The 24,430-nt window shown below is 42.9% G+C and overlaps 1 protein-coding gene and 1 long non-coding RNA gene across 23 annotated transcripts in view; one reads left to right on the top strand and one right to left on the bottom strand.

Annotated features, from left to right (window-relative positions):
- Window positions 1-24,430, top strand: part of LOC143434544 (uncharacterized) — a 164,841-nt gene that overhangs the window by 55,320 nt on the left and 85,091 nt on the right. For 2 of the 22 annotated variants that reach the window (XR_013104121.1, XR_013104128.1), the window contains 3 exons: window positions 8,791-8,908; window positions 15,164-15,282; window positions 17,186-18,751. Coding sequence is in view for 1 of the 22 variants with exons in the window: in XM_076913575.1 (XP_076769690.1) it covers window positions 8,791-8,908 (118 nt within the window). In the remaining 21 variants the exon portion in view is untranslated. Of the gene's footprint in view, window positions 1-1,558; window positions 1,667-8,790; window positions 8,909-9,713; window positions 9,760-11,553; window positions 12,825-15,163; window positions 15,283-16,948; window positions 18,752-24,430 lie in introns of those variants that run through there. The other 20 variants (XR_013104115.1, XR_013104122.1, XR_013104118.1 and 17 more) reach the window with 18 other exon arrangements.
- On the bottom strand, window positions 11,444-14,746 carry LOC143434547 (uncharacterized). The gene is made up of 3 exons (XR_013104135.1): window positions 14,559-14,746; window positions 12,316-12,427; window positions 11,444-11,586 (listed from the first exon to the last, which is right to left on the bottom strand). It is a non-coding gene; the product is annotated as an uncharacterized LOC143434547 (long non-coding RNA).

Genomic DNA, 24,430 nt, shown 5'->3' with positions numbered 1-24,430 from the left:
ATAGACACCATGTAAATTCTAAAGGGTGTACACTAACATATACTGCTTTGCTTGCCAGTTGTATGTGTACTTGTGTGTGTGTGTGTGTGTGTGTGTGTGTGTGTGTGTGTAGAAGGGTGTATGGGGGGGGCAAGAAGGAGAATTGTCCCACTTGTGTGTAAAAGAAGGAAACTGGGAAAAGCTTTCTCTTGAATCTGAAGCTATCCTGCTATGTGAACTTTTCTGTAAATAACATAAGCTTAATCAAACACTAGGGGGAAAATGTCCCTTAGTTGTTTTATTTTTTTCCTCCTTCCCTTCCTCCCTCTTCTTCTACTGTTGCCACTCCTCCCTCCCTTCTTTTCTTCATTCCTTCTTTCCTTCCTTCTTTCCTTTATTTCTTCACTTCCTCCTCTCCTTTCTTTTATGACAAAATCTTGTTGGGTAGTCCTGAACTTGAACTTGAACTCACAGCAACCTTACTGCCTCAGCCACCCAACTGCTGGAATTACAGATGTGACTTGGGAAAGGATCTTTATAAGTGCAGAAATTATTGTGGGTTTGCAATACCATTTTTTAAAACATTAGATGAGATACCATAAGACAATGGGAAAAAAAATTAAGAATGGCTGGATAGAAAATTTTTTGGACTCCCCCCCCCCCCCGCCCAAAAGCCCAACAACCCTGTGCCTTTAACTCATCTATTTATACATCCACATGTTTCAGATAGAGCACATAACTATATGCAAAGCACAGGCTTCCTGTAAGAAGGCTGCTGTAGTCTCAGGTCCCCAGAAGCAACAAAACAAACACCCCATTCATTGCTCGATGACATCAGCCAGCTTCTGCCTAGTGGCCTAAAATGAGTTGAGGGACTTACTGTCTTCACTTCATTTGTGCCTGCCTTACAAGTTCTGAAGCAAAACTTACTTTTTAATATAATTGATATTTTTGTTAGACTTAATTTGATCAAGGAATTAAATACTTATGACACAAATGTTGGTAGTTTAATGATATGAAATAAATGATTAAGACATACAATGAATGTATAGGATTCTTAATAAATTCACATTATTATAAAATAGGGGATTTATTTATGTCATTGTTACCTTATATCTATCATCATTGGTGGCCATCACAGTGGTTTTGAGACAGGGTCTCACTGTCTAACCTTGAACTCCTGGACTCAAACAATCCTCCCGATTTCCAACTAGAGGGGACTGTAGGTGCATTCCAGCGTACCCAGCTTTATTTACCTATTTTTGAGTGTTGTAAATGCTTCAAAATTTAAATTTTGTAGTACAAATGTTGCATGTTCTTCTCTTGAGAACATTTTGTTAGCTTTTCTCCTTCTAACCAACAGCTAAGCTAAGAAAGCCTGTCCTGTGTCTGAGATGATGGTCGTTGGTATAAAACGTTTCGATTTGCGAGGGGCTATAAAGACTTCTTGTCCTCCAAGCCTTCTTTACAACGGTTTTGTCCATTGTCTCCCTCATGTTCGCTTGCCAGCAATAAGCAAAAATATAGCTGGGGCTGTGTCAAAAAAAATTCACTGGCCACATTCATCCCTCTTCATCAGGGTTTCCTCAGCAGTGCCCCCAAGCAGAGACTGCGCCAGCCAGCAGAAACAGCTAGTTGTTGTCTGCAGTGAAGAATAACTGGAAGCACGATGCCTGTTTCTTTTCCTGTGAGTAACAATCCATCCATTTAACATTCTTTCGGTGCTCTTGAACTCTGTGGTAGAGCCTGTGTTCCTGGCTCAGTTGGGGCCAATCCGAGAAATGCCGACCTTCCTGCCTGCTGCTGGCCCTTTCAGTATGGAGAAGTGACAGCCATCTGATGGCCTGGTTTTTCTACACAGAGCTAGTGACAGGCCACACTAGTATCAGGCTGGAAAACCCTAATCTGGGGTAATGGTGATAAAGTTTATTACTGTTATATATTAATATCTCCCCTCAATCACAGAAAGGTTGGGCAACTTTGCCCCTTCTTCTACTCCCTGTACCACAGTGTTCTTTCATCTTTTCTGGCCAAGTATATTGATTTTGTAAACACTCCATAAAATGTTGCCTTTTCTCTTCTCATATATAAAAATGCGGTTTATATGTTATTTGCTAATCAAAACCACGTAATTTGTCGTTGTGCAGATAATGAGCTTTGGAGTCTATAGTCCTGGCCATCTTTTCGAGTTTTTCATGTCCTGTTCTAGAGAGTTATGCCAGGAGGACGTCCAAGCCTGCCATTGTGATTGTCTGAGTCACCACACATTCCTTGACTTTCGATTTCCCCTTTTAATTTTGTGCCTTGTTTGCAGTGCAAAGAGCTTCCAATTTTTAACACCTTTTTCATGTTTGTATTTATTCCACGGGAATTAGGCTCCCATGTCTATAAAAAATGACCAGAGAATGGTGGGTTAATAAATAGAAATACATTTTTCTCAAACGTGAAGATATTTGGAGAGAGAAGGTCTAGGACTGGTTTATTGGCCCCAGGATCGTCTGAAATGCAGTTGTCTGTCTTTCCCGATCATCTGAGATGTGGTTGTCTGTCTTCCTGTTCTGCCATCTTTTATCAAGTCATAGTTGTGAGATGGTGCATTCGGTCGCAGCTCTCACACAGGTATTCCAAACAGGAAGTGAAGAAAGAGGACTATCAACTGGAGAAGCTTCCAGTTCAAGTCTCCTTCAGCAGGCCCCACCCACTACATACCCGACCTCGAATTGAAACAAACTGGAGGGCTGGGTTGTAGTTCCAGGGTGGGGTGTTTGCCAGCATTCACAGGCCTCAGTTAAGTCCTCAGCACTGAAAGGAACAGGGAAGGGCAATGGAGGAACTATTATTTGTAAACCCAAACACATTACCTCGTCGTTTTAAACCAAGGCTGATGCGTTTGGTTTAACACTAGCAAGCTCTTCCTAGAACCTCCATCATTGGTTCCTAGTCCGTGCATGTGGCCCTGCAACTGACTTCAATGTGTCACCCCCACTTTTGGGTTGGCTTGGCATACACCCTCTCCACCCCATCATCTATTTTCTCTTTTCTGTTACTTTCTTGAGATAATTTCCTTCCGCATATATTAATTTTTTTTAGCTCAGTCTTGCAAATTTTTTGAAAGAGAAACTCATTCCAAGGTGTATTTACTCATGTTCCTTCCATCTTAGATTTATTCATTTTTACATATTATTGATTCTTCTTTCCCTTCTTGAGATTTATTGACATGACCATCTATTTTCCCAGGTATTATCTTTAAAACAGAATTTCCCATTAAATTTTTGTTGTTATTGTTGTTGTTGGTTTGGTTTGGTTTGGTCTTGAATAAGCAATCTAACCGTGTACCTTTGTCTCAGAGATTTGCCATCAGTGTTCTGAGGAACAAATGTAATTTTAGTTTTTCAGCCGTTACATGTAAGATCATTAGGGACGTTTGATAGTTGAGGAAGTTCATTACCCTTATTACTTTCAATGTCTTTTACTGACAGCTACGAATACCCCTGCCTGACGCACACTCTTCTACAGAGTTGAGAGGTACCACCCTTAAAGCCTAGGTTTCTTTCCAGGTCTACCTAACTGAGGAAGAAGTTACACTTCCATCCCAGAATTCCAAAGTCCATCTAGAACTGTTGTCTGTAATCCCAGAACCCTGGGTGCTGAGGCAGGAGAATTGATAGGAGTTCAAGGCCAGTTTGGGCACTGGTATGAGCCCTTGTCTCAACAAAACAAAAGCAAAATCAAAACCAAAACAAAAAACAAGGCACCTACCTGGGAGTGAATTATAAGAAGTATTTATTTATTATTTTTGTGGTTTGCTTTCTCTACTGAGAAACCAGTCATTAGGAATGGTGGAACCATGGCTGGGACACATTGTGACTTGCTATCTATGTCAGCTTTTCTTGTAACCATGACAAAAACACTGGACAAAAGCAACCTGACTCAAAAGAGCTTTAATTTGGCTTAAGGTTCCAGTCCATCATGGTAGGAGAAGCATGGGAGAGTTCACAGAGGTGAGAGTGTGATCAGGGTGGCCACCCAGTGTCAGGAAAAGAGAGGCAGGGAGGGGGACAGGCATGGCACCCTCAGAGAGGTCTCATTGTGTAGCCTTGACTAAATGATCTGGAACTCACTATGTAGATGAGGCTAGCCTCAAACTCACAAAGATCTATCAGTGTTGCCTCCCACATACTAGCATTAAAGGCATGTGCCACCATGCTGGGCTGTGGTTTTTTTCAGTGTGTGTGTGTGTGTGTGTGTGTGTGTGTGTGTGTGTGTGTGTGAAGATGCACACACATTTGCTCAAATGCCTGTGGGCGTGTGGAGATCAGAAGACAATTTGTGGGAATCAGGTCAGTTCTATTGTTTGGCTGGGTGAGTCCCAGGGATGGAACTTGGGTCATCGAGCTTGGCAGCAGGCACCTTTGCCTGTTGAGCCATCCAGCTGGTCTTGCGTTTGTTCTTTAAGGGACTGAAAACCTTCCATGAAAGGCTTGTGTAACAGTCGGTTTGGGCTCTTTCAGGAGCTTGCGTATGAAATGTACCTTTATGTTACTCAGAGAAATCACTTATCTTTTTCTTTGTGTGCTACATTTCTGTGAATGTATCGCTTGTGCAGAAAAGCTTTTCTCTCCGTCTGGTTCCCAGTTACACCTTCCACTTACTGCCACAGCAGCACACTTGTTCCCAGCAGCAATCAAGGATCCTAAAAGCAAACCAGATGCTTCAAGTGGTACCGGTTAGATAGGAAAGGTGATGATTTCCACCAGAGACAAAATAAAAGGAGAAACTCAAGTTTTATTGAAGTCAGACAACTTCTACCCAACTTCTCTCTTCTCATTTATTTTTTTTAAATTATCATATAATTTAAGATATCATATAAGTATGATTTGACTGTAAGATAAGTATGACTTTGACATGCCTTTGGAATGATAGCTCTATATGGCAAAATGTACTCTGAGAAAATATTTAGCAGTACATATGAAGTAAATAAGTAAATAACCTGCATGCACAAGAAGCTTTTCACCTTGAAATACATGGGTTACTGTAGCTCTCCCTGGTGGACCCTAGCCCTAAATCTAACCCTAACTCTAACCTTAACTTTTACTATTGAGATTGCAGTGTGACAGCCCCACCCCACTTCCATACATCATCAGGACACAGAGGGACCAAGAACCATTAGGAAGGCTGTCGTTTCCAGCCTTCCTAATACCACCAACAGCACTGGCATATGCGATAAGGAGAGAATAATTAATAAATCAGCACATTTTAAAGCCACCATGTCTCCTCTTAGGTATTTTTCTTCCGGTCTGACTGTAAAAGGAACTTGACTTCCTACTAGCCTTGGGAACCATGGGGAAAGCTTTGAGACCTAGAAAGAAAAGTGTCTGTTGAAAATAGAATTAATTAGGCAAAAATGAAGTCATATAAGCTTGCTATCAGGTTTGAACATTAAACTGTATTTCTATATAGCATATGGCTACTAACAATATCTGCTAAAACTAAAGCTCCTGGAGCTGCAAACGGATGCTTAGCTTAGCACATGGAAGGCCCTGGCTTCCTTTCTGGTAAAAAAAAAAAAAAAAAAAAAAAAAAAAAAAGCAGATGTGGTAGTGCCGTCCCTAATCCCAGCACTCTAGAGATATAGAAGGGCAGATCGATGGAAGTGTAAAAACAGCCTGGTCCACCGAGAGAGTTCCAGGCTAGCCAGAGCTACACAGTAAGACTGTCTCAAATACAAACAGAGGCTTTCAAGACGGGCTTGATGTTTACAGCTGTTGAATGTTCAGTGACAAGTTGGAGAGTTTTGTTTGTTTACTTGCTATTTATTTCTATCTTCAGGAGTATTTACCACAGACAACTGCTTTAGATTGATTAATTCCTCTGGAAGGCAGCCCCCTAAATGGGGGTTTTATAAATAAATGTATCAGTATTATTCAAAACTGGCCCAAGTTCACCATGTTAACAGCACGCTACAAACCTGTACACAAACCCAATGGTTCAGACTTTGGCTGAATTGAAGAGAATAGACTCCTATAGTTTCATAAGTAGCATTTGAAAATAAATGTTGAACTACTTCAGAGAGAGATGCAGTTCTTGAGCCAAGTCAGTGGTTCTATAGCTGCTTAGTTTTTGTCCATTTTTATAAAACCTAGATATCTTTATTTCCATGTGACTTGGTTCCAGAACGAGATGGGGAAGCAGGTGTAAACTCATCCCTGTAATATAAGACTTATTTATTTCCGTGTGCGTCTTTTGGTTTTGATTTTGTTTGTTAGTTTTTCTAGTTAAGAGAACAAGAATCCAAAAACCACACTTAATATTTTCTCAAAGCACTTAAGATAGATCCATGTTTGAAAGATTTCTACTGTATCCTATAGAACTTCATCATAGCCAAGCATGCTGTCTTTGCTAAGAATAAATACAGAACAAAGACTATAAATAAATGGTGTGTTCTAAGAGGCCAAATTATAGTGTCACCTCTGTGAAATTTCTCACATTCTCTGCTAGCCTGGACTTAGAGAGCAATGATACAGGCTTAGGATTCCTGTATCCACAGAGTGTGCCTTGACACAAAAGTATGCATAATCCCTCCTTAGGGCACAGTTTTCACAGTTTGATAGCAGCACAAGAAAGCTTCTGAAATAGAAGTGGGATTTGAATGTATTTGTTCCCATGAGTTGTGGGTGATTGATGTGACTAGTGTGCTTTGTGACTTTTTGGGGTTGGTTTGCTTAGATTACAATCAAATTTTAAGGTGACTGCGGGGTGAAACACACACTATCAGGAAGACGTGAAGTGGCTTTGCTATTCAAATAAAATTAAATTCCAGGAAATAAAATCCTTAAAGGGGCTGGTTGTAGAGAAGAGGGAAGACAATACCTTATCATTAAAAATCGATCAGATACTTACTAAGTGCGTCTCTGAGGATTCCTTACGTTTCAGCCACTGGCAGTTCTTGGATTACACAATACTTTCACATGCATTATCTTATTTGATCTTCTCAACAAGTAGGGAGGCCAGAGAGGGATCTAAAGATGAGGAAATCTCATCTTAGACTTAATTGCTCCCAAAGACGGCGACAAAGCTAGAGCATGAGGTGTGTGCATGGGAGGGTGTTGGTGGGGGGTCCTCCAAATACTTTGTCCTCTGTCCCTCTGACCTCCACCAGGTACAGTGCCATATCATCTGTACACAGGACTCCAAAGGAGAAAGCTTATATTCTCAACCCTCAAGGAGTTTATGGTCAGTTGGGAAAATATGTTTGCCAAGCAGAAGACTTTACATTGCTAATCTGTAATCTGGAAAAAAAGACTGTAAACACAACAGTTGAGCTATTTTAATAGGAAAGTAAAATGCTATAAACTCTACCTTGTGACCTGAAAATGAATACAAAGCAAATGGATGTTTCTAAAGTTTTCCAGCCAGGCCATCATTATCTTTGGGAGAAGTTCCTCAGCAGGAGTCAAGCCAGTGGGCACAGTCCTGTGCAGGTACACGGGAACACGAAGATATTTGGAGTTCTGGAGGCCTTACTGGCTTCTGTTGTGTTTTGTACTAACAGCTAGGAACCTTTGGGAGGTCATCCTGGCCACTGTTCAGCCCTTTAAACCATCAGAGAGGCTCCAGTTTTAAGGGGGAGATTACCTGCAAGGGTTTCCAACCTCTTGACATTGCAGCATCAGCAACCGAATCTACAATGTTGAAGGACACATTCATAGCTGTCTTGGATGCATATAACCTTAGAACACAGGTTGAGTATGTCTGAGAAGCAGAGAATGGACCTGTTTATTTGGGATTGAAAGGGATTATGGACATGAAGGGTCTGCAGGAACTGGTCATTTTCACATTCTCATGTCTCAGTGTTCAGACCTATCGTTTTTTCCAAGCTCTCATTTGTCCCAGAAGCAAAATTCTATTCCAAGTATCTCTTTTTGTCTTTTCAGCAGCTCAGGCCTGTGCTGAGACAGCTGTAGTCCAGTCACTGTGTGTCCCTGCTTTTGTCTGTCTCACTGAGAGGTACACTGCCTGGGAGGCCCTGTGGGCACTGCCAAAGCTTCAGTGAGCAGCTGGCCATTGTGCCAGGTTCAGCAGCCTCAGAGACAGTTCCAAGATTGTCTTTTAAATGCTTGTTGGTAAAGTGTCGGTTGGAATGAGCCCGCCTAGGAGTTATGCCATAAGGTCTTGCCTGCTGTCAGGTAGGCCTTAAACAGCAACCTGATGCAGTATGTGGGCTTCGAGGCACCATGCTAAATAAACATGATAACAGAAAAAATTGAAGGTCCCATCAGTACCACCTACCTCTCTACACTGAACACCTACATACCCATGTGATGCAAGCCTGTAGACTATTATGCCCAAGTATGTACGTAGGCCTATTGGACCACTCATGTCTTCAGAGTTTCATTCTTTGACTTCCTCTTTGAGGATGGAAATGGATTTCTGCTGAGTCACTGCAGCCTCCCTTTCCTCCTGTGGCTGTAAACACAGCCTCTGGAACTAGCTCTATCGCACCCTAGCTGGGCAACCTTGGGAAAGTTACCAGAGAAAATTCTTGACGCCTTCCACTCCTGATATGTGGCACCATGATAATTATAACAGCTACCTCAGAAAATTACTGACCAATTTTGGCCCCATGGAGAGCTGTGAACACTGCGTACGAAGTGTTCTGGGCTGTGTTCCTGTTCGCTCTTTGCGTCCGTTCATCTGCTGCCTGTTCCGAGACTGTTCTGGGTACGCCAAGAATGAGAAGATGGCAGTAGGTGCCCTCAGTGGGAATACAGTTTATATGATAAATCACCATGCATCTTGTTTGCTCAACAGGTGGGAGGAACTCACAGCATGTACTTCTGAATGTACGCTTGCCTTGAGGAACAGCAACGTGACACAGGGATGTGGACATTTTCAACCAGATGATTCTATAAGACAGTGTCGGCACACAGTAAGTGCCTAGCGCCATAGAAACGTTTTTCCGCTTTAATTGTTAGGCTGGCAAAATGAGTGCTGAGACCGAGCGTGTGGCCGGAGGTTGAGGGCGAGGAGGTGGAGGTGCTCCTGGGGAAGTCTTCCAAGAGGCAGTATCCTTGAGCTCGGCTCTGATCAGTGAGTAGGCGTTAGCCAGTAAGAGAAAAGGGCTAAGAGTGTTCCAGGCAGAAGGAACATTGTGTGCAGAGTTAGGGAGGCGTGAAACAGCACAATACACTCGGGGAACTCCAAGCAGGCAAAGTACGAATGGTGCCCCATCCTTACTGAGACATACAGCGTGCATTTGTTAAATTAGTATTAGAGATTGGAGGCTGGGAAATGTAACATTGCTTGGTCATTCGGGCCTGTAGCATTAACCGAGCAACCATTGAGGAGGAAGTGACTAAGAGGCTTTTAATTGTTCCCTGTGTCCATGCTCAGTGCAGTCTCTCATCTGCGTCAACCACTCATTGTTTTTAATTTCCTTTTTTTTTTTTTTGCCTTTTTTTCCAAAATTGAGATAGGGTTTTATGTAGCCCAGGCTGGTCTCTTATTCCCTACATAACCAAAGATAACCTTGACTTCTGATCTTCCTGCTTCTACCTCCAAAATGCTGAGATTACAGGCCTATGCCAGCATGCCCAGTTTTATGTGGTCATGGGGTTCCAGTCTTGGGCTTTGTGCATACTAGGGCAAGCATTCTATCCATTAAGCCATATCCTCAGCCCCTTCTTATCTTCTTCTACTGGAAGTAAACCCAGTCGTTGCCCCCTTTCCTCCAGAATGACAGAGATGAATCTGAATGGAGCTGCTGGGATCCCAGAAAAGGTAACAACCATTCTGTGGGTAACAAGTTGCTTTAGATAAAAGGTCAGCAAACCCTGGCCTAAGGGTCAGCCCCAGTGCACTGCCCTGGCCTAGGATTCCATCTGCTGGGACAGTTCAGCCCTCTGTAGACATCCGCTCATCCTCCTACAGGTTAGCCTATGCTCAACCAGCAGGGGCAGGTTCAAGAGAGACAGTGGAAGTAGGCACTTGAAGCTCAGTTTGGCCTCAGCACAATTACTTCTGGTCCATTCTGGTAACCAGAGCCAGAGAGAGGCAAAAAGCCAACCTGGCTTGGAAGGGTCCGCAGTTCAGCCCCAGTTCTTGATCAGAGCCGCTGCAAAGTGACTCTGCAGACAGCAGGGAGACCGGAGGGACGGAACCTGGCCGTGTTTGAAATTCCAAGCAATCGATCATACTCTAGAGGAGCAAGCATCCCAACCACGGATTTTTAAAAGTCGTCTCTGGGTCTCATGGGGAAAGATGTATTCATCATACCTGTCTGTTCAACCCCACCCACAGCTATGAGTCAGCAGTCTCTTCAACTGAGGGGACCATTATCCTCTAGCACATGACAGACACAGAGGGGGAGGAGGATCGGGCTGATCGTATGAGGCCCAGACCCATATTTCTGTCCCAACCTGATGAATTTCACTAGGGAACCAGGCTCGATTTTAACCCATTAACCATGTAAAGCAAATTATTACCCTAGATGCCATCAGTGGCTGAACTGGACATCCTTTGGGACTAATGTCTAAACAAACCTATACAAAATACTCTTGCTCATCACTCCGTGCCCCACTGCTGTTACTGGGTGACATTAGAATTGCCCACTGATGTCTCTCTGTATAGATGGGACTGAACCAACAGATAAGAGAAACCTCCTTTGCTCACTAGCTGTTTGCTGGCTTTTACCACCATTAATGCTCTCTCTTTTACTCGTGTGTGTGTGTGTGTGTGTGTGTGTGTGTGTGTGTGTGTGTGATGTTTGTGTTCTCGGGCTACATGTACATGTGTAAGGAGGTCAGAGGTAAACATGGAAAGTCTTCTACAACCACTTTTTTCCACCCCATTTTTTGAGACAAAAGTGTCTCTGATCCTGGAACTCATCAGTTTGGCTAGACTGGCTGGCCAGTGAGCCCCAGGGATCCTCCCGTCTCTGCCTCCCTACCACTGGGATCAAAGATGCATGCTTGACTTTACAAGGATACCTAGCATCCAATACCAGGTCCTGATGCCTGTACAGTAAGCATTTCACCAACTGAGCTACCTCCCTTACCATGTTCCTCTTCAATTTGTCAAGATAGGGTCCCACCCGGTAGACCTAGTTGGCCCAGAACTTGTGGCAGTCCAAGTGTTGGGTTTATAGTCAGGAGCCACTGTCTGATCTTTTTTTGTAAAGTTTCTTGCCAGAAATTCTTCACTGTTATCAAACTTGTTTCAATAAAGAATGTTTAGTATAAAGAGCAAGGATGTCCAAAAAAAAAAAAAAAAAAAAAAAAAAAAAAAAAAAAAAAAAAAACCAACCAACCAAACAAACAAACAAAAAAAACAAACCAAACCAAAACCCTTTATTTTGCAGTTCTTTCCTTGGTACCATGGGATGGCAGAACACAGAACTCATAGATAGCACCTGTTTATTAAGAACGTCCTAAAAGGTGACAAACAGAAACAAAACTTTCAGTTAGACAAAAAACCACACGGCTTTGGTTTGAAAAGATTCCTTCTGTTCCAAAGCCACTCAGGGTCCTTCAGTGTCTGCAGGAAGCTGACGCCCTGACACCAACTTCCATGGAGTTGCTACTGTTAAGACTTCTGTAGGAACAGCATCTGTGGGTAGAAGGAACATGCCAGATCTTAGAGAACTATTAGATGCCTGTTGACTCAGTCGGCAGGACCAGCTGTGAACAGGAGTGTATTTTTACGTAGCTGCAGTGGAAAGGAACAGGCCTGTTGATATTATTGCCGAGGTGGGGACAAAACCTGCTGGGATATTTGTGGATGGTTTGGTTTATGGGGGATGGGGAGATAGAGCTGTCTATGAGGTACAGCGTGAAGATTCTAAACTCAAAATTAATGCTGGGCATAATGGCACATGCCTTTAATCCCAGCATTTGGGAGGTGGAGGAAGGAGGGTCAGAATGTCAAGGCCAGCCTGGGCTAAATGAGACACAGACACACACAGAGAGAAAGAGAGAGAGAGAGAGAGAGAGAGAGAGAGAGAGAGAGAGAGAGAGAGAGAGAGAGAGGATTTACTTGGTCAGGTCACATGATTGAATGATATATCTACCAGGTAAAGTCTTTTCAAAATTAGACCCCAACAAAGATTTCTTACTTTCATGTTTCAGTATCTCCCACCCACCTTAGGAATGCCTTTAAAAAACACAAATCCTGCCAGCCAGCTGCCCCTGGAAAGAAGTCAAGTGGGATAGCTTCCTGTTCAGGGGAGGGAGCAGGGGGTGTCACCTCTGCTGCCACTCCTCTCCTCCCAACTCTTAGGCAGCGCAAAGATCTTCCTTCCTGCTTGCAGAGGAAGCCTGTGTGTTCTCTCAGACCTACCTTGGCATCCTTGATGTCTTAGAGAAGCAGATGACCCTGGCTGAGCCAGACAGTCAGCAGAACAGCAGCTCTCAATGCTGCGTTTGGAAATTTCCATTCTTTGCTTGCAGCTCTGAAAAAAAAAAAAAAAAAATTCTAAAGAGCCCAGTAGCTGGGAAATTTCCACAATGGAAAATTTTAACATATTCTTTAGCTCTAAACTATGCAGGTTTATAGACATTTATTTTTTTTTCTTTCTGGTAATTTCCTTCTTTAACAACAATTTATGAACATGGCACCACTAGATCTGTGGGAACAGGAGGGCAGGGTGACCCAGGGGGTGGGCATAACTTGTTTAGCAGGAGGCTGTTCTATATAACCGTGTGACCACTCAGAGAACCATCATCCTGAGGCCCGCTGGGTGGGAACTCATCCAAGGTAGAGCTCACTTGCCCAGGAACACTGCAGGGAAATCTGTGTAGAACCTTGAAGTGGAAAAATGCACGGATACAACTTGGGAGCCTGACATGGTGAGTCATGTTGCCAGCAAAAGCAACCTCAGGCAGATGATCCCTTAGACCGATGCTTTCCTGAAGCTGAACTTAAGCTGTAGGCTCTGATGCTGTAGGTTGAGGGTGGGACCTAGGCTCCATGGCCAACTGATGCTGACCATCCAGGTGATGCTGATGCTGCCCTTTCTGAGGACCACGGTGTGCGGCATAGCAAGACCTTCGTCAGCATGCAGCCAGTGCCCTGCTGGCTGAACACTGCCAGAGGGTGGCTGGAGGTGAGCTCAGGTTACAAAGTTGAGGTCTCAGAATGGAACTCAAAGTCCTCTGGAGAGATGTTCCATGTCAGTCTGGATAAAGAGATTCTTTTAGAATGTAGGGGGTGCACAGTGTTGCCAGAAGGCTTGGCTTGGAGAGTTCTAGAAATCAGAACCTTTCCAGAGAAAACCCATGTTTAGCTGGTGATGATTCCTTAGCTGAGCCTGGTTCCTGAATTGTTCTCCAGCACTGAGGAGTGTGTGTGTGAATGGCCGGTGAACCAGTCCCTAACACTGACCATTACCCAGCATCCTCTGAAGAGAAGAGCCCTTGAGGCAGTTTACTGCCACTCATGTTCACTGTTACTGAGATAAAATTTTAAAGGGAATTGGAGATTTTCTTAACAGCTATCTCACCTGCTGTACAGAGGGAAGGAGAGGAAGAGAAGCAGAGGGGAGAGGGAGAGAAGGAAAAGGGGGGTGGGGATAGCATTATTACTCTAGGATGCTACCTCCTCATGATCTGTAGTGTGTCTGTTCCGTGCATATTTTAGAGCAACACTTGACCTAGTTTTGACTTTCTATTCAGTTGGGCTTGGGGTAGTTTATTAGTCTGTACACTGAAGATCGTGGGGAAGGAAAGCCAGGGGAGATGGCAGTCACGCAAATGTAGTAATTGTGAGACAGACTTGATTACATGGAGTGTTGCATCTCTATCCTGCTATGCTGGCACCTATATAGTAGATTAAAAAGTGACTTTCAGGATTGCATAGGGATTTGAACATCTGCAGATTGGTTGGTAATGTCTTCCTGAGACACTTCCTCCCTGATGCAAGGTATGATTCAGCACTGAAAGGACATCCTCCTAACTTTGTGGAGGAGAGAAGCTTGCTTTCCTTAACATGAAGTTTGTTGAATCATTATTCACCTAAGAATTCTCTTAGGACCTTCAGTCAATCAAACAATTTGCTTGATCCATTTAAAGTCACATTCATTATTATTATTATCATTATCATTATTATTATTATTATTATTATTATTATTATTATTATTACTTAAAGGAGTGCTTTTGTCTTATGCTTCCGGTGAAATTCACATACAAAACCCACTATTTTAAAGGCAACAATGCAGAAAACTATAGTGTCTTTGTGACATTGCACAATTTCCCCTTGTATCCAGTTCCCAAACATTTTTATCACTCCCAAAGGGAAGCCTTGCATCCATTAAGCAGTTACTGCCTGATGCTGGCTCCTTCCTTCCGGAACCTGGCCACCGCCAATTTATTTTCTCTGTGGTTCCCAGTCTGGATATTTTACATAAGTGAATTCCAACCATATGTGGCCCTTTGCTAAATCACATCTCCTTAAGAATAAACATTATGGTTATAGGGAAACCTAACGTTATTGAGTGCTTATAACACGAGGCATGTGACCCTGACAAGTAGACACCATATTCAGATAAGAAAATGGAGATTTAGAGAATTGCCTGAGACCCATACCTTCTGGCCAAGCAATGAAGAGGCTTCCGTGAAGGCCCACTTTCACTAGAGCTTTTCCCAGTTGCTGTAGCTACAGCTCAGCTTCCTTTCTCTGCTTGCAGACAGATGGGTAGATACTCCTCACTCGAGTTTAGCAACTTCACAGAGCCCTGACTGGAATTCTGAATGCAGCGTTAGTTGCTTACAGCTGCTTTTTTCCCCTAGCGGTGCGGTAAGTCCAGGCGAACTTCTTTGAAGAGCTCATTAAAACTGCTAAAATAAAGTCTTAGAAACAGGTGCATTCATTAGCGGAAAATGCAGACGATTATGTTAATATCACATTCAGGTGACAAATTTAAAGGCATCAGAATCATGAAGGATAAAAGGATTTTTCAAGGCTAGAGTTAACTTCTTCTTTTGTAGGGTTTTGTTCTGGGTAGCACGTGACTGACTACAGCTGTCCAAAGTGGGGAACCTTCAGTGTTAGTTCACAGAAATAAAGTTGTTCTGTGACATCATGTTCCTCCTCTTCATGATTTCTTGGGTCTCTATGAAAAGAAAGCTGAGGGATTGTCTACAACCTTACGGCTGGATCTAGCCTGCTGTTGATAACTTATTGTCCACAGGGCCCAAAGAGAAGATGCTAAGGGAGATGATTCAGACATGTCAACAGACCGGGAGGATGCTTAGTAGTTTGGCCACATACACAAGACCCTGGTTTTCTGGACTGGAAGAGTAAATCAATGTAGGCAATGATTTTCAGTTTGGACCAAAAATTATTTTTACTGTGCTTTTTTTTTTTTAATTTAAAAAAAAATATTGAGCCTGAAATAAGATTGTGTAAAGTTTTTATTTTGAGATGTACATATTTTTTTTTACTTCCCAAATTTTCTGCAATGAATTTTCAATTTTGAAATAAAAAATATTTATTTGCTTATAGGTTTTCAAAGTATTTAAAAATTACGAAGGAATAACTTGCCTTTCTACCATCAATCAAATATTTCTATAAAATTTGAATAATATTTAATTTCATGGGATATGAAAGCTAGACAAGAAATACCACCCCCCCCCCCCGATTCCTTGCCTATTCCCAACTCTAGGATATTTACGGTCATTTTGGTTTTCCAGTGGGAAAAGAAAGAGACACATACAGCTAGTCCTCAAGTCATTTAATAAAAATAATAACTTGTACAATATATTATTGCATTTTATCAGGTATGTATGCATGCACAGAAAGGAATGCATCTACCACTTAGAAAGGGGACTAGCTAGGAGACTCTTTTTTTTTTTTAAATAATTAACTTATTTATGTAAGTACACTGTAGCTGTCTTCAGACACCCATATGAGGGCATCAGATCTCATTATGGATGGTTGTGAGCCTCCATGTGGTTGCTGGGATTTGAACTCATGACCTCTGGAAGAGCAGTCAGTGCTTTTAACCACTGAACCATCACACCAGCCCCTAGCTAGGAGACTCTTAACAGGGCATGTATATTTCATTCTTTAATTTTTAAATTATACACTTGGGGAAGGCTTTGACTAGCTACTTTTTTCTCAAAAATGGTGTACTTAAAAGGACTATTTCTGATTGCACAACATAAATACTGAAGCCACAATGCATTTACAAAACATGTTTACGGATTGTGCGTGTGTGTGTGTGTGTGTGTGTGTGTGTGTGTGTGTGTGTGTGTGTGCACGCGCGCGCGCGTGTAGAATAATCCTATCTTTGCCTTTGGTCATCTTCAAATCTCCTTTCTCTTCCCCTGCACATTCCAGTCCCCCCACCTCTCACTCCTTGCTTTGGGGTGGGTTGGGTGAAGGCACACAGTATGTTTGGTACAATACTGTTCTCATATACAGAATATGCTCTAGTAATTAGTAGATGCCGGAAACCATAGATAGTACCAAGATCCATAATTTAATTCCTTTTCCATCATAACTTACTGTATACAATAGCTATAACTTTTGCAGTTTGGAATTGATAGCAAAGTTAGGACACACAGATTTCTTTTTTCCCCCCTAACATTTTATAGGTAGATTTGAGGATTTTTGTTTGTTTTGCTTTGTTTTTCTGTAGGTCTCACAAACTTCAGCATCTATCTTTTGCTTAGAGAGTTAAGAAAGTTCACCTATTCACTTAAAGGAAACGCTTTATGGTTTCTCTGTTGTCAGCACCATCATGTCCTTAGGCCATTCGTAAGTCACATAGGGGTTACTCAAAGGACTCACTGTGATCTCATGGCAAGTAATCATGATAAACAAGATGGCTGCTGAGTGGCTCATGGGCCACTTACAATGAGGATGCACTGGGCAAAGGGATAATACATATCTCAGGAGGGAAGGGCAAGAACTTTTATCATACTTCCCAGAATGACTTGCAATTTAAACTTTAAAAATGTCTCATTTCTAGAACTTTTCATTTCATATTTTAAGGCGAAGGATTGCTGAAACCCAAGGCCAGAGGCCACAGTTGCATCCATGCAGGCATACACACTCACCCTATTAGGAATGCCCTCACTGAAGCCTTGTTCCCATCTGCCACACTCAGTGTGATTCACTTGGACTTCACTGATGCCGTTCCTTCACTGCTGGACAGCTCCGAATTACCTACAAGTACTTTTCCACCCACCTCTCCTCCTCTGTTCAGTTCTCAGAGCTGGCACTGTCACAGAATCCTCCGATTCTGCACAAAATGAGGATGGTGGTCAGTAGAGACTCCTGTCCTTCCAGCATGAAGCATCAGCACCATAAGGAGAGCAGGCTGAGTTCAGAGACCAGAATCTGAAGATAAACACAAGAGGTGAACCCAACTGTCCTTCTCATGGTTGTCTGTCTTCTGGAACGTACCAGCTAGTCATGCAGCTTGACTTTGACGTCGCTTTCCCATGACAAACACTCATCCTATCTTTCATCCTCACTTCATTTAGGTGGGTCATCAGAGCACATGTAGCACTATAAATTCAGTGAGAAAAGTGAGGGGAAGAAGAGGAGGGAGAGGAGGGAGAAGAGGAGGACAATCCTGTTACTACCCAAGACCCAGTCTCAATGAAGTATAACCCTGTAGGGTCCCCAAGGAAAGTAAGGAAGCTGAGTCATTTGGCTTAAGAACACTTTCATTGGTCCATACAATAAGGGCAAATTTGTGAGCTATACTTATAAGCCTGAGGATCCACATATTGTCCAGATGTCTTCCTAGATCATCTTTTTATTCCTCTAACCCACCATGCCACAAAAGAAATCCTGAGAGTATTTCATGCAGGTACCCGCCCTTAATAGTCCAATGTTTACAGTTGAGTCATGTGTCTCCAAGTTTCCTAAATACTAAATCCTCCTTTGAGAAGAGTGTGGGAAGTTCAGCAGCATTTTCAAACCACCCGTTATGGACACAAAGCATGCAGATAGCAGAAGAAAAAGGCCCTTGGAGTCAAGTGCCCTGAGAAAACAGCCAGACGCCCCACCCACTACCCCACCCTTTCACTTTGCTCCATAGGAGATGCCTGTAAAATGAGCCACAGTGATGGAAGTGGCAATGGGTTTTTGAGAAGTAGATTTGGGTGATGAGTTAAGATGAGAAAGGGCTGAACTGAGATGTTGGCTAAGTAAGTAGAACTGGGAGGATTTTAGGTGGTTATTATTTAAGGACTTGTAAAGAAATTCATACGTTAGCAAGCACAGAGAAAATAAGAAACTCTTCTCTATTCCACCACCTAAAGGGAGTCATTGTGTGCAGGTCAGAGACCGATCACCTTATCTCCAGCTACTTCCTGCCCTCCGGAGCAGCTATTCCTTGCCCACCTCTGGTAGAAATAATATCCTGTGACTTAATAGATAGAACCTTCTGGGACCTGTTAATTTTGCAGGCCATTACCTTCCACCAACCCCAAAGCTAGGAACGTCATCAGAGAGCATCCTGAACTCGTGAAAACGTTCCCTCGTCTTACTGTACCCATGTCTCTGATTTGCCCACCAACGTATTTTAAACTTGCCTCAATTTATGACTTTCTGTAAAACTATAAAAACTTTGTGAAACTACTTCCACATAGGAACATGGGATTTGAGGTTTACCTAAATCTGTTTCCCAGGCCACAGCTACCCAAAATGGCTCTAAAATAAACTCTCTTATTCGCCTTTTAAAAAAGATAACCATTGTGAATACTAAGGGAACCACATTTCTGTGTCATGTCCGATGTAGAAATAAAAGCTTATTTATTAATTTACTTGTTTTTCATTGTGTGTTGAGTGTGTGTGTGTGCACGTGCGTGTGGAATTCAGAGGTTTTCCTTGGGTCTCTTCATCAGTTGCTCTCTAACAGTTGGGACATGCTCTCCCACTGAACCTGGAACTCACTGATCCACTTGGACTGGCTGGCCAGAAAGTCTCCATCTCCCCAACCCTGGGATTACAGGCACACCCTGCCACACCCAGCTTTGTGTTTGTGCTGGTGAGCTGAACTCCAACCCTCATGGTCACAAGCGGAACCACCTCCCAGTCACAGCACTTTGCAGAGAATCCTAGGTGATTTCCCAAGTCCGGTTCTACTGACTATCACTTTTTTGCAGTGCTGCTCCTAACCCAGGGCAAGCTCTCCCAGTGAGCTACCCCAGCCCAGCTTGTATTCTTTTAAATTTCAAACTTTTTGGTGTTTAAAATGTGCATCATTTTTTAAATCCCATGTATTTATTAAGGGCCTCCCCCCTCCTAAGCTTGTTTTTGTTGTGTAGAGCTGAAATGATTTTACTAATTTATTCCTTTATGAGAAGCGAAGAGAACACTCTGTCTCTGCTCCTAAGTATGCCTTAGTAAATCCGCATTAGGCAAAAATTTGACTGGAAAATTCCCAAGCTTTGCTTCTTCATATTACAAAACCCAAGAACCCTGTGGTCTCCACACTGCGTGTTAGAGTCCGAGAACATTGCTGCTAACCCAAATGGCAGATTTTTCCAGGTATTTGCGTGGCAGTTCTCCAGTCACATTTGATGAGTGTGGCACAGTCATAAGCCATTTCCTGGCTTACTCATCAACCTGAGTACAGGTCAGATAGACTGAAGAAGAAAGCCAGTAACTCCTGGGTAACCCACGGAACATGGCACAGGTAATTGCTTCATCAAAATTCTAGATTTTCGAATAACAATGGCTGTTTATTTCACTGACATCAAAATATGAGACCACCTCACCCATTTCCCTGAAAAAAGATGTATTAAATAATTTTAATAAAGTAAATCATGTTTTCACTTATGTTTAGTATTTTAGCAATATAGTTTCATTTTTAATTAATCCCAAACTAAAAGTGATACATAATTATTCTCTTTTTAGTGATACTCGTGTTGTAGTTTGAATCTGAACACCCCCCCAAACACACACACACACACACACACACACACACACACACACACACACACACACGGGCTCATCAGCTGCTTGTCTCTGAGCTAGTGGCACTATTAAAGTTGTAGAACCTTTAGGAAAGAGGCTTAGCTCCTGGAAGTAGGGCTTTTGTGGTGAGCCTTTGAAACTTACAGCCTGGACTCTGGTTTTATCATGTTCTTTGTTTCCTGGCAACAGATGTGAATTATCTCCTCTAGATGCTCCTGTTGCCACAAACTCAACTCCTCCTCTACAGCCTCCCTTCCACAATAGCCTGAAGTCCTCCAAAACCGTGAGCCAAACTAAATCTCTTTCTGACATGGCAGCACAAGTCTGTAATTCAGCACCTGGGAGGTTGAGGTAAGAGGGCTGCCATATGTTACAGGCCAGCCTGGGCTACAGTGTGAGACTCTGTGGCAATAAGCCTGAAAGAAGCCTGGTGTGGTGGTACATGCCTTTAATCCCAGTATTCAGGAAGCAAAGGCAGGGAGATCTCTGTGAGTTTGAGGCTAGCCTGGTCTACAAAGTGAGTTCCAGAACAGCCAGGGCGGTTGCACAGAAAATTTGTCTTGAAAAAAATAAAAGGAAATCAAAACAAAACAAAACAAAACAAAATAACCTCAAAATGATTTAAGTTGAATTTTAAAAGGAGCAGCTGGAGAGGTGACTCAGCAGTTAAGAATACTGGCTGCTTTTCCAAAGGACCTGGGTTCAATTCTCAGAACCTATGTGGTGGCTTGCAATCACCTGCATGCCTACTCCCAGGGCATCTGACCCCTGTATGTGTTGTATAGATATATGTGCAGGTAAGAAACATCCATCCATGCATAATAAATACACAAAATTAGAAAAAATAGTAATTTGAAAAAGAAACAGGAGGAATGGAAGAGAGGGGAAAACAGAAAGAAGGGAGAGAGGATGGAGAGAAGAAACGAAGGGAGAGCTCTTGTTCTTTTAGGTTGTCTCTGTCCTACGTGTCCTTACGTGAAGCTAGTAAACAAAATGAATACACTTGGTGCATACTACACAACCAGTGCTTGCCTTTGTCAACTGTGCATGAGGGGCAGGGGTCACATCATACATAAAATGTCAAGCCCCCCACTTCAAATGGTAATCCCACCTTTTAAAACCTTTTTACTGAGTCTCTATAATTTCACATCATGCACCCCACTCATGCCCCTGTCCCTTCATATCCACCCTCTGCCTTTGCAACTCCCCACCCAAAAAAAAAAGAAAAGAAAGAAAAACATCTCATCATGGAAGCTGTAGTATGTCACAGTGTGTCACACAGTATATCCTTTTGTCTACACTTTTTTACTCACAGTGAGTCATTGGTCTGGTTCAAGGCCTCTGGCTTCTGCTACTGGATTCTCACCAAGACTCCTCTCAGATGTCCTGTTGTTGCCCTGTGTCATGGAGATCCTGCAGCTTTGGATCTGCAGGACCAGCCCCTTCACTCACTCCAGCAGTTCATAGATGGGGTAGATGTTGAGGTGGGACAACTCAGAGCCCCAGATCTGGGCCTGAGTGATAGCTGAGCTGGTCAGCCTACCAGCTCTGTACCCACACCGCCAAGGTGAGCTCTCCAGCCTGTCCCCGGCTAGTTTACCCAATGCTGCAACTGGCAAGGGGCAGGGACAACACTTTAATCTCATGACCTCCGGACCAGCTCTCCTGCCTTTGTCAGGTGGCAAGGGGTTGGGGTGGGGGAGGTCACTTCTCGCCCACTCGTGGCACTCCATGGCAGACGAAGTGCAGGACCTGTGTTCCCGTCCCCCTACTGATAATCTCAAGATCAGTGCTTTAAGAAACAGACTCATCTGAAGCATGGGACATTCTGAATGCTGATCTAAAAACACCTTCATGGCATGTAATTCCATCCTGCAATGAGGAATTTCCAAGATACCACCACCAGGATTGTTTTAATAAAGCTCTTCTTTCAACTCTAGGCAAATGAGTGTTGCTAAGTTTTGTGGCTATGCCCAGTTCATTTTCACTGAATTAACATTTAGTGCCGAGACATCAGAGGAGATTTGTTTTGGTCCCATGAAGAATGAACACTGAGTGGGGGGGGGGATTCGAGGGTGGGGAGATGGGAGTGGCGGGGTTGGTGGGGGCACATCCTCATAGCAGTATGAGGAGGGGGGATGGGATAGGAGGTCCCTGGGTGGTGGGGGGGAATGGGGGTTAGGGGATAAAATCTGAAATGTAAATATATCTAATAAAAAGGAAAAAAAGTATAAAGTAATACATAAAACAATTTTTTTAAAAAAAAGAAAAATTTTGTTTCTCTGTGTCCTTAACCCCTCTCATGCTGGAGATTAAATCTAAAGTATGCTGGGTGAATGCTCTACCTTAAGCCCCATCCCCATCTGAAATTTCATCTACTTAACAGTTCAGTCTAAATTACCACTCATTTTGCCTGGTGTCTCCCCAACTCTTGCTTTACTCAGCACCCATGTGTTCAAAAGACACACAACAGATGTTGTGGGTTATAGTTATAAATTCAAAGTCACTAGGGTTTTAGGGTGAAAGTCATTTACCATGTGATTCACCACCAACCAACCAATCCATTAAGCTGGCAGTCAATAAGTCCTCTATTCTAGCTAATGCCGCTAGTACAGAGTTTCTTGGCCTCGAAATATTGACTTTAGGACTGGATAATTCTCTATTGTTGGGAGTCTGTGTTTTGCTTTATTGCACGGCTGGCTTCATCCTGTAGGTGCCAGAAGCACTAACCCCCTCCAGTTCTGATAACCAAACATGTCTCCAGCTCTTATCAGAGTTCTCCAAGGGAGGAAGAGGATCAGAGCTCCCCTCAAAACGCCCCCCCCCCCAACCAGGATGTACATCATGCCTTTACTAGGCTGTGAAGACTTGGAGGGCACAGACCCAGCCTGATTCATCCCTCTTTCACCCCTTCTCCATCATCTAAATTTAGTTTCTGGCACAAAAATGCTTCTTGAATGTTCTGAAAAGAACAAAATATCTCCAGGGTTCCTCTACTGTCGTCAGCCGTGCCACGAGCTCAGAACAGGAATAAGGCAACCTGGATGAGTCATGTAACATTTTGTGTGTTTGTGTGTGCACAAGTTACGTGGGCACGTGCATGCAGAGGCCAGAGAACAAGCACGCACGGGTGTTATTATAACTCAGGCTCTGCCCTCTTGATTTATTTATTTCATAAATTGTTTATCCCTTTTAAAAAGTGTTTGTTTTGAGATAGGGTCTTTTACTGGCCTGAAACCTACCAAGTATGGTAGGCTGGTGCCAGTGAGCCCTGTGACCCACATGCTGTCACATCCAGCTTCTCCAGACCTTAAAACCTGAGTTCTGGGGAGCCTAATGCTTTCAAGGCTCATACTTTGTCAAATGAGATTCCTCTCCGGCTTCCTTTCTAACATTTTTACTATTTGACTAATCTGCGTCTTGTAGACCTGCTTTAGTGCCTGTGTTTGTAAAATACTCATCTATGTTTGAATTGTGTTATGTGTAATGCTACTTTATCTAGAGGTGACACCCACTGTTCCAGCCGTCACAATTTATAATGGAAACACTCAAGTCCTAGAGACATATTCTCGGACAGGAGTGGGAGGCTCCTTTCAGTCATTTTGTCTTTCTTGATTAAAAGCAGCTCATAGATTGAGTTTATTAATGTGAAATCTGAAGTTTGTATTCCTTTTCATCGTGTGAGATGTAGGATGTCTTGACGGCTGTCCAGTGATCTAAGTAATGATGACTTTACGTGCGTTCCTGGAAATTGCCAGAAGGTTTTAAAGGGGGAAGGGAAAAAAGAGCAAGGAAAATTTCCCTATGGGGAAAACAAAAATATTTTTGTGCTGTGGAAGTTTCTCAGGAAAGGAGGGCTGGCCAGAAAGTAGCGGTATCTGAGCTATGGGGATTTCCACATTTGGGAAAATGTGGTCATTATTAATGACTTAGGAGAGCCAAGAAAGTGAACCATGTTGGAAAAACAGCATCTTCAATGGCCAAGTCATTGTCAACTGATGGGACCAGAAAATAGGATTGTTTTAGAATGAAATCTTTATTTGTGGGTGGTTACCTATAAGTCCTTCCTCTTGTGGGTCTAGTAAGTACTCCTGTTCCTTGCTGTGAGCTTTTGGGTCAGACGCTGGCTTCTTGGCTTTAGTTTTGAACAGAATGCTTGGATCTAGCCAGCAGGACTGTATCTGTTCTAATAGAGATGATGACTAGGAACTCTGGAGCAAGCATAGGGAATGGGTTTGCTTGTTCCTGGCACAGCCATCATTAATTGAATGTTCCACATCCCAGGCCTCATGCTGAGAACATTAAAAACTTACCATGAGTTGGCCTGAGTAAACCTCTACTTGGGGAATTTCATTCACTTGTCTAGGACCATGCTGGTTTCAACCCCTAAACTTTCAGCCATCTCTTCATGTTTGGGAAGCTTACCCCTGAATCAGAGTGCTCTCACTCTGGATACAGCCTCTTGCTTCTTTAACTGCCACCCTTTTCTCTTCCCTGAATAGCTTTGTTTAAGCTACAT

The sequence above is a fragment of the Arvicanthis niloticus genome, chromosome 15 (assembly GCF_011762505.2).
Source record: "Arvicanthis niloticus isolate mArvNil1 chromosome 15, mArvNil1.pat.X, whole genome shotgun sequence".
Taxonomy (NCBI): domain Eukaryota; kingdom Metazoa; phylum Chordata; class Mammalia; order Rodentia; family Muridae; genus Arvicanthis; species Arvicanthis niloticus.
The sequence above is the reverse complement of the archived record's forward strand: the minus strand, read 5'-3'. Positions and strand labels throughout refer to the sequence as shown.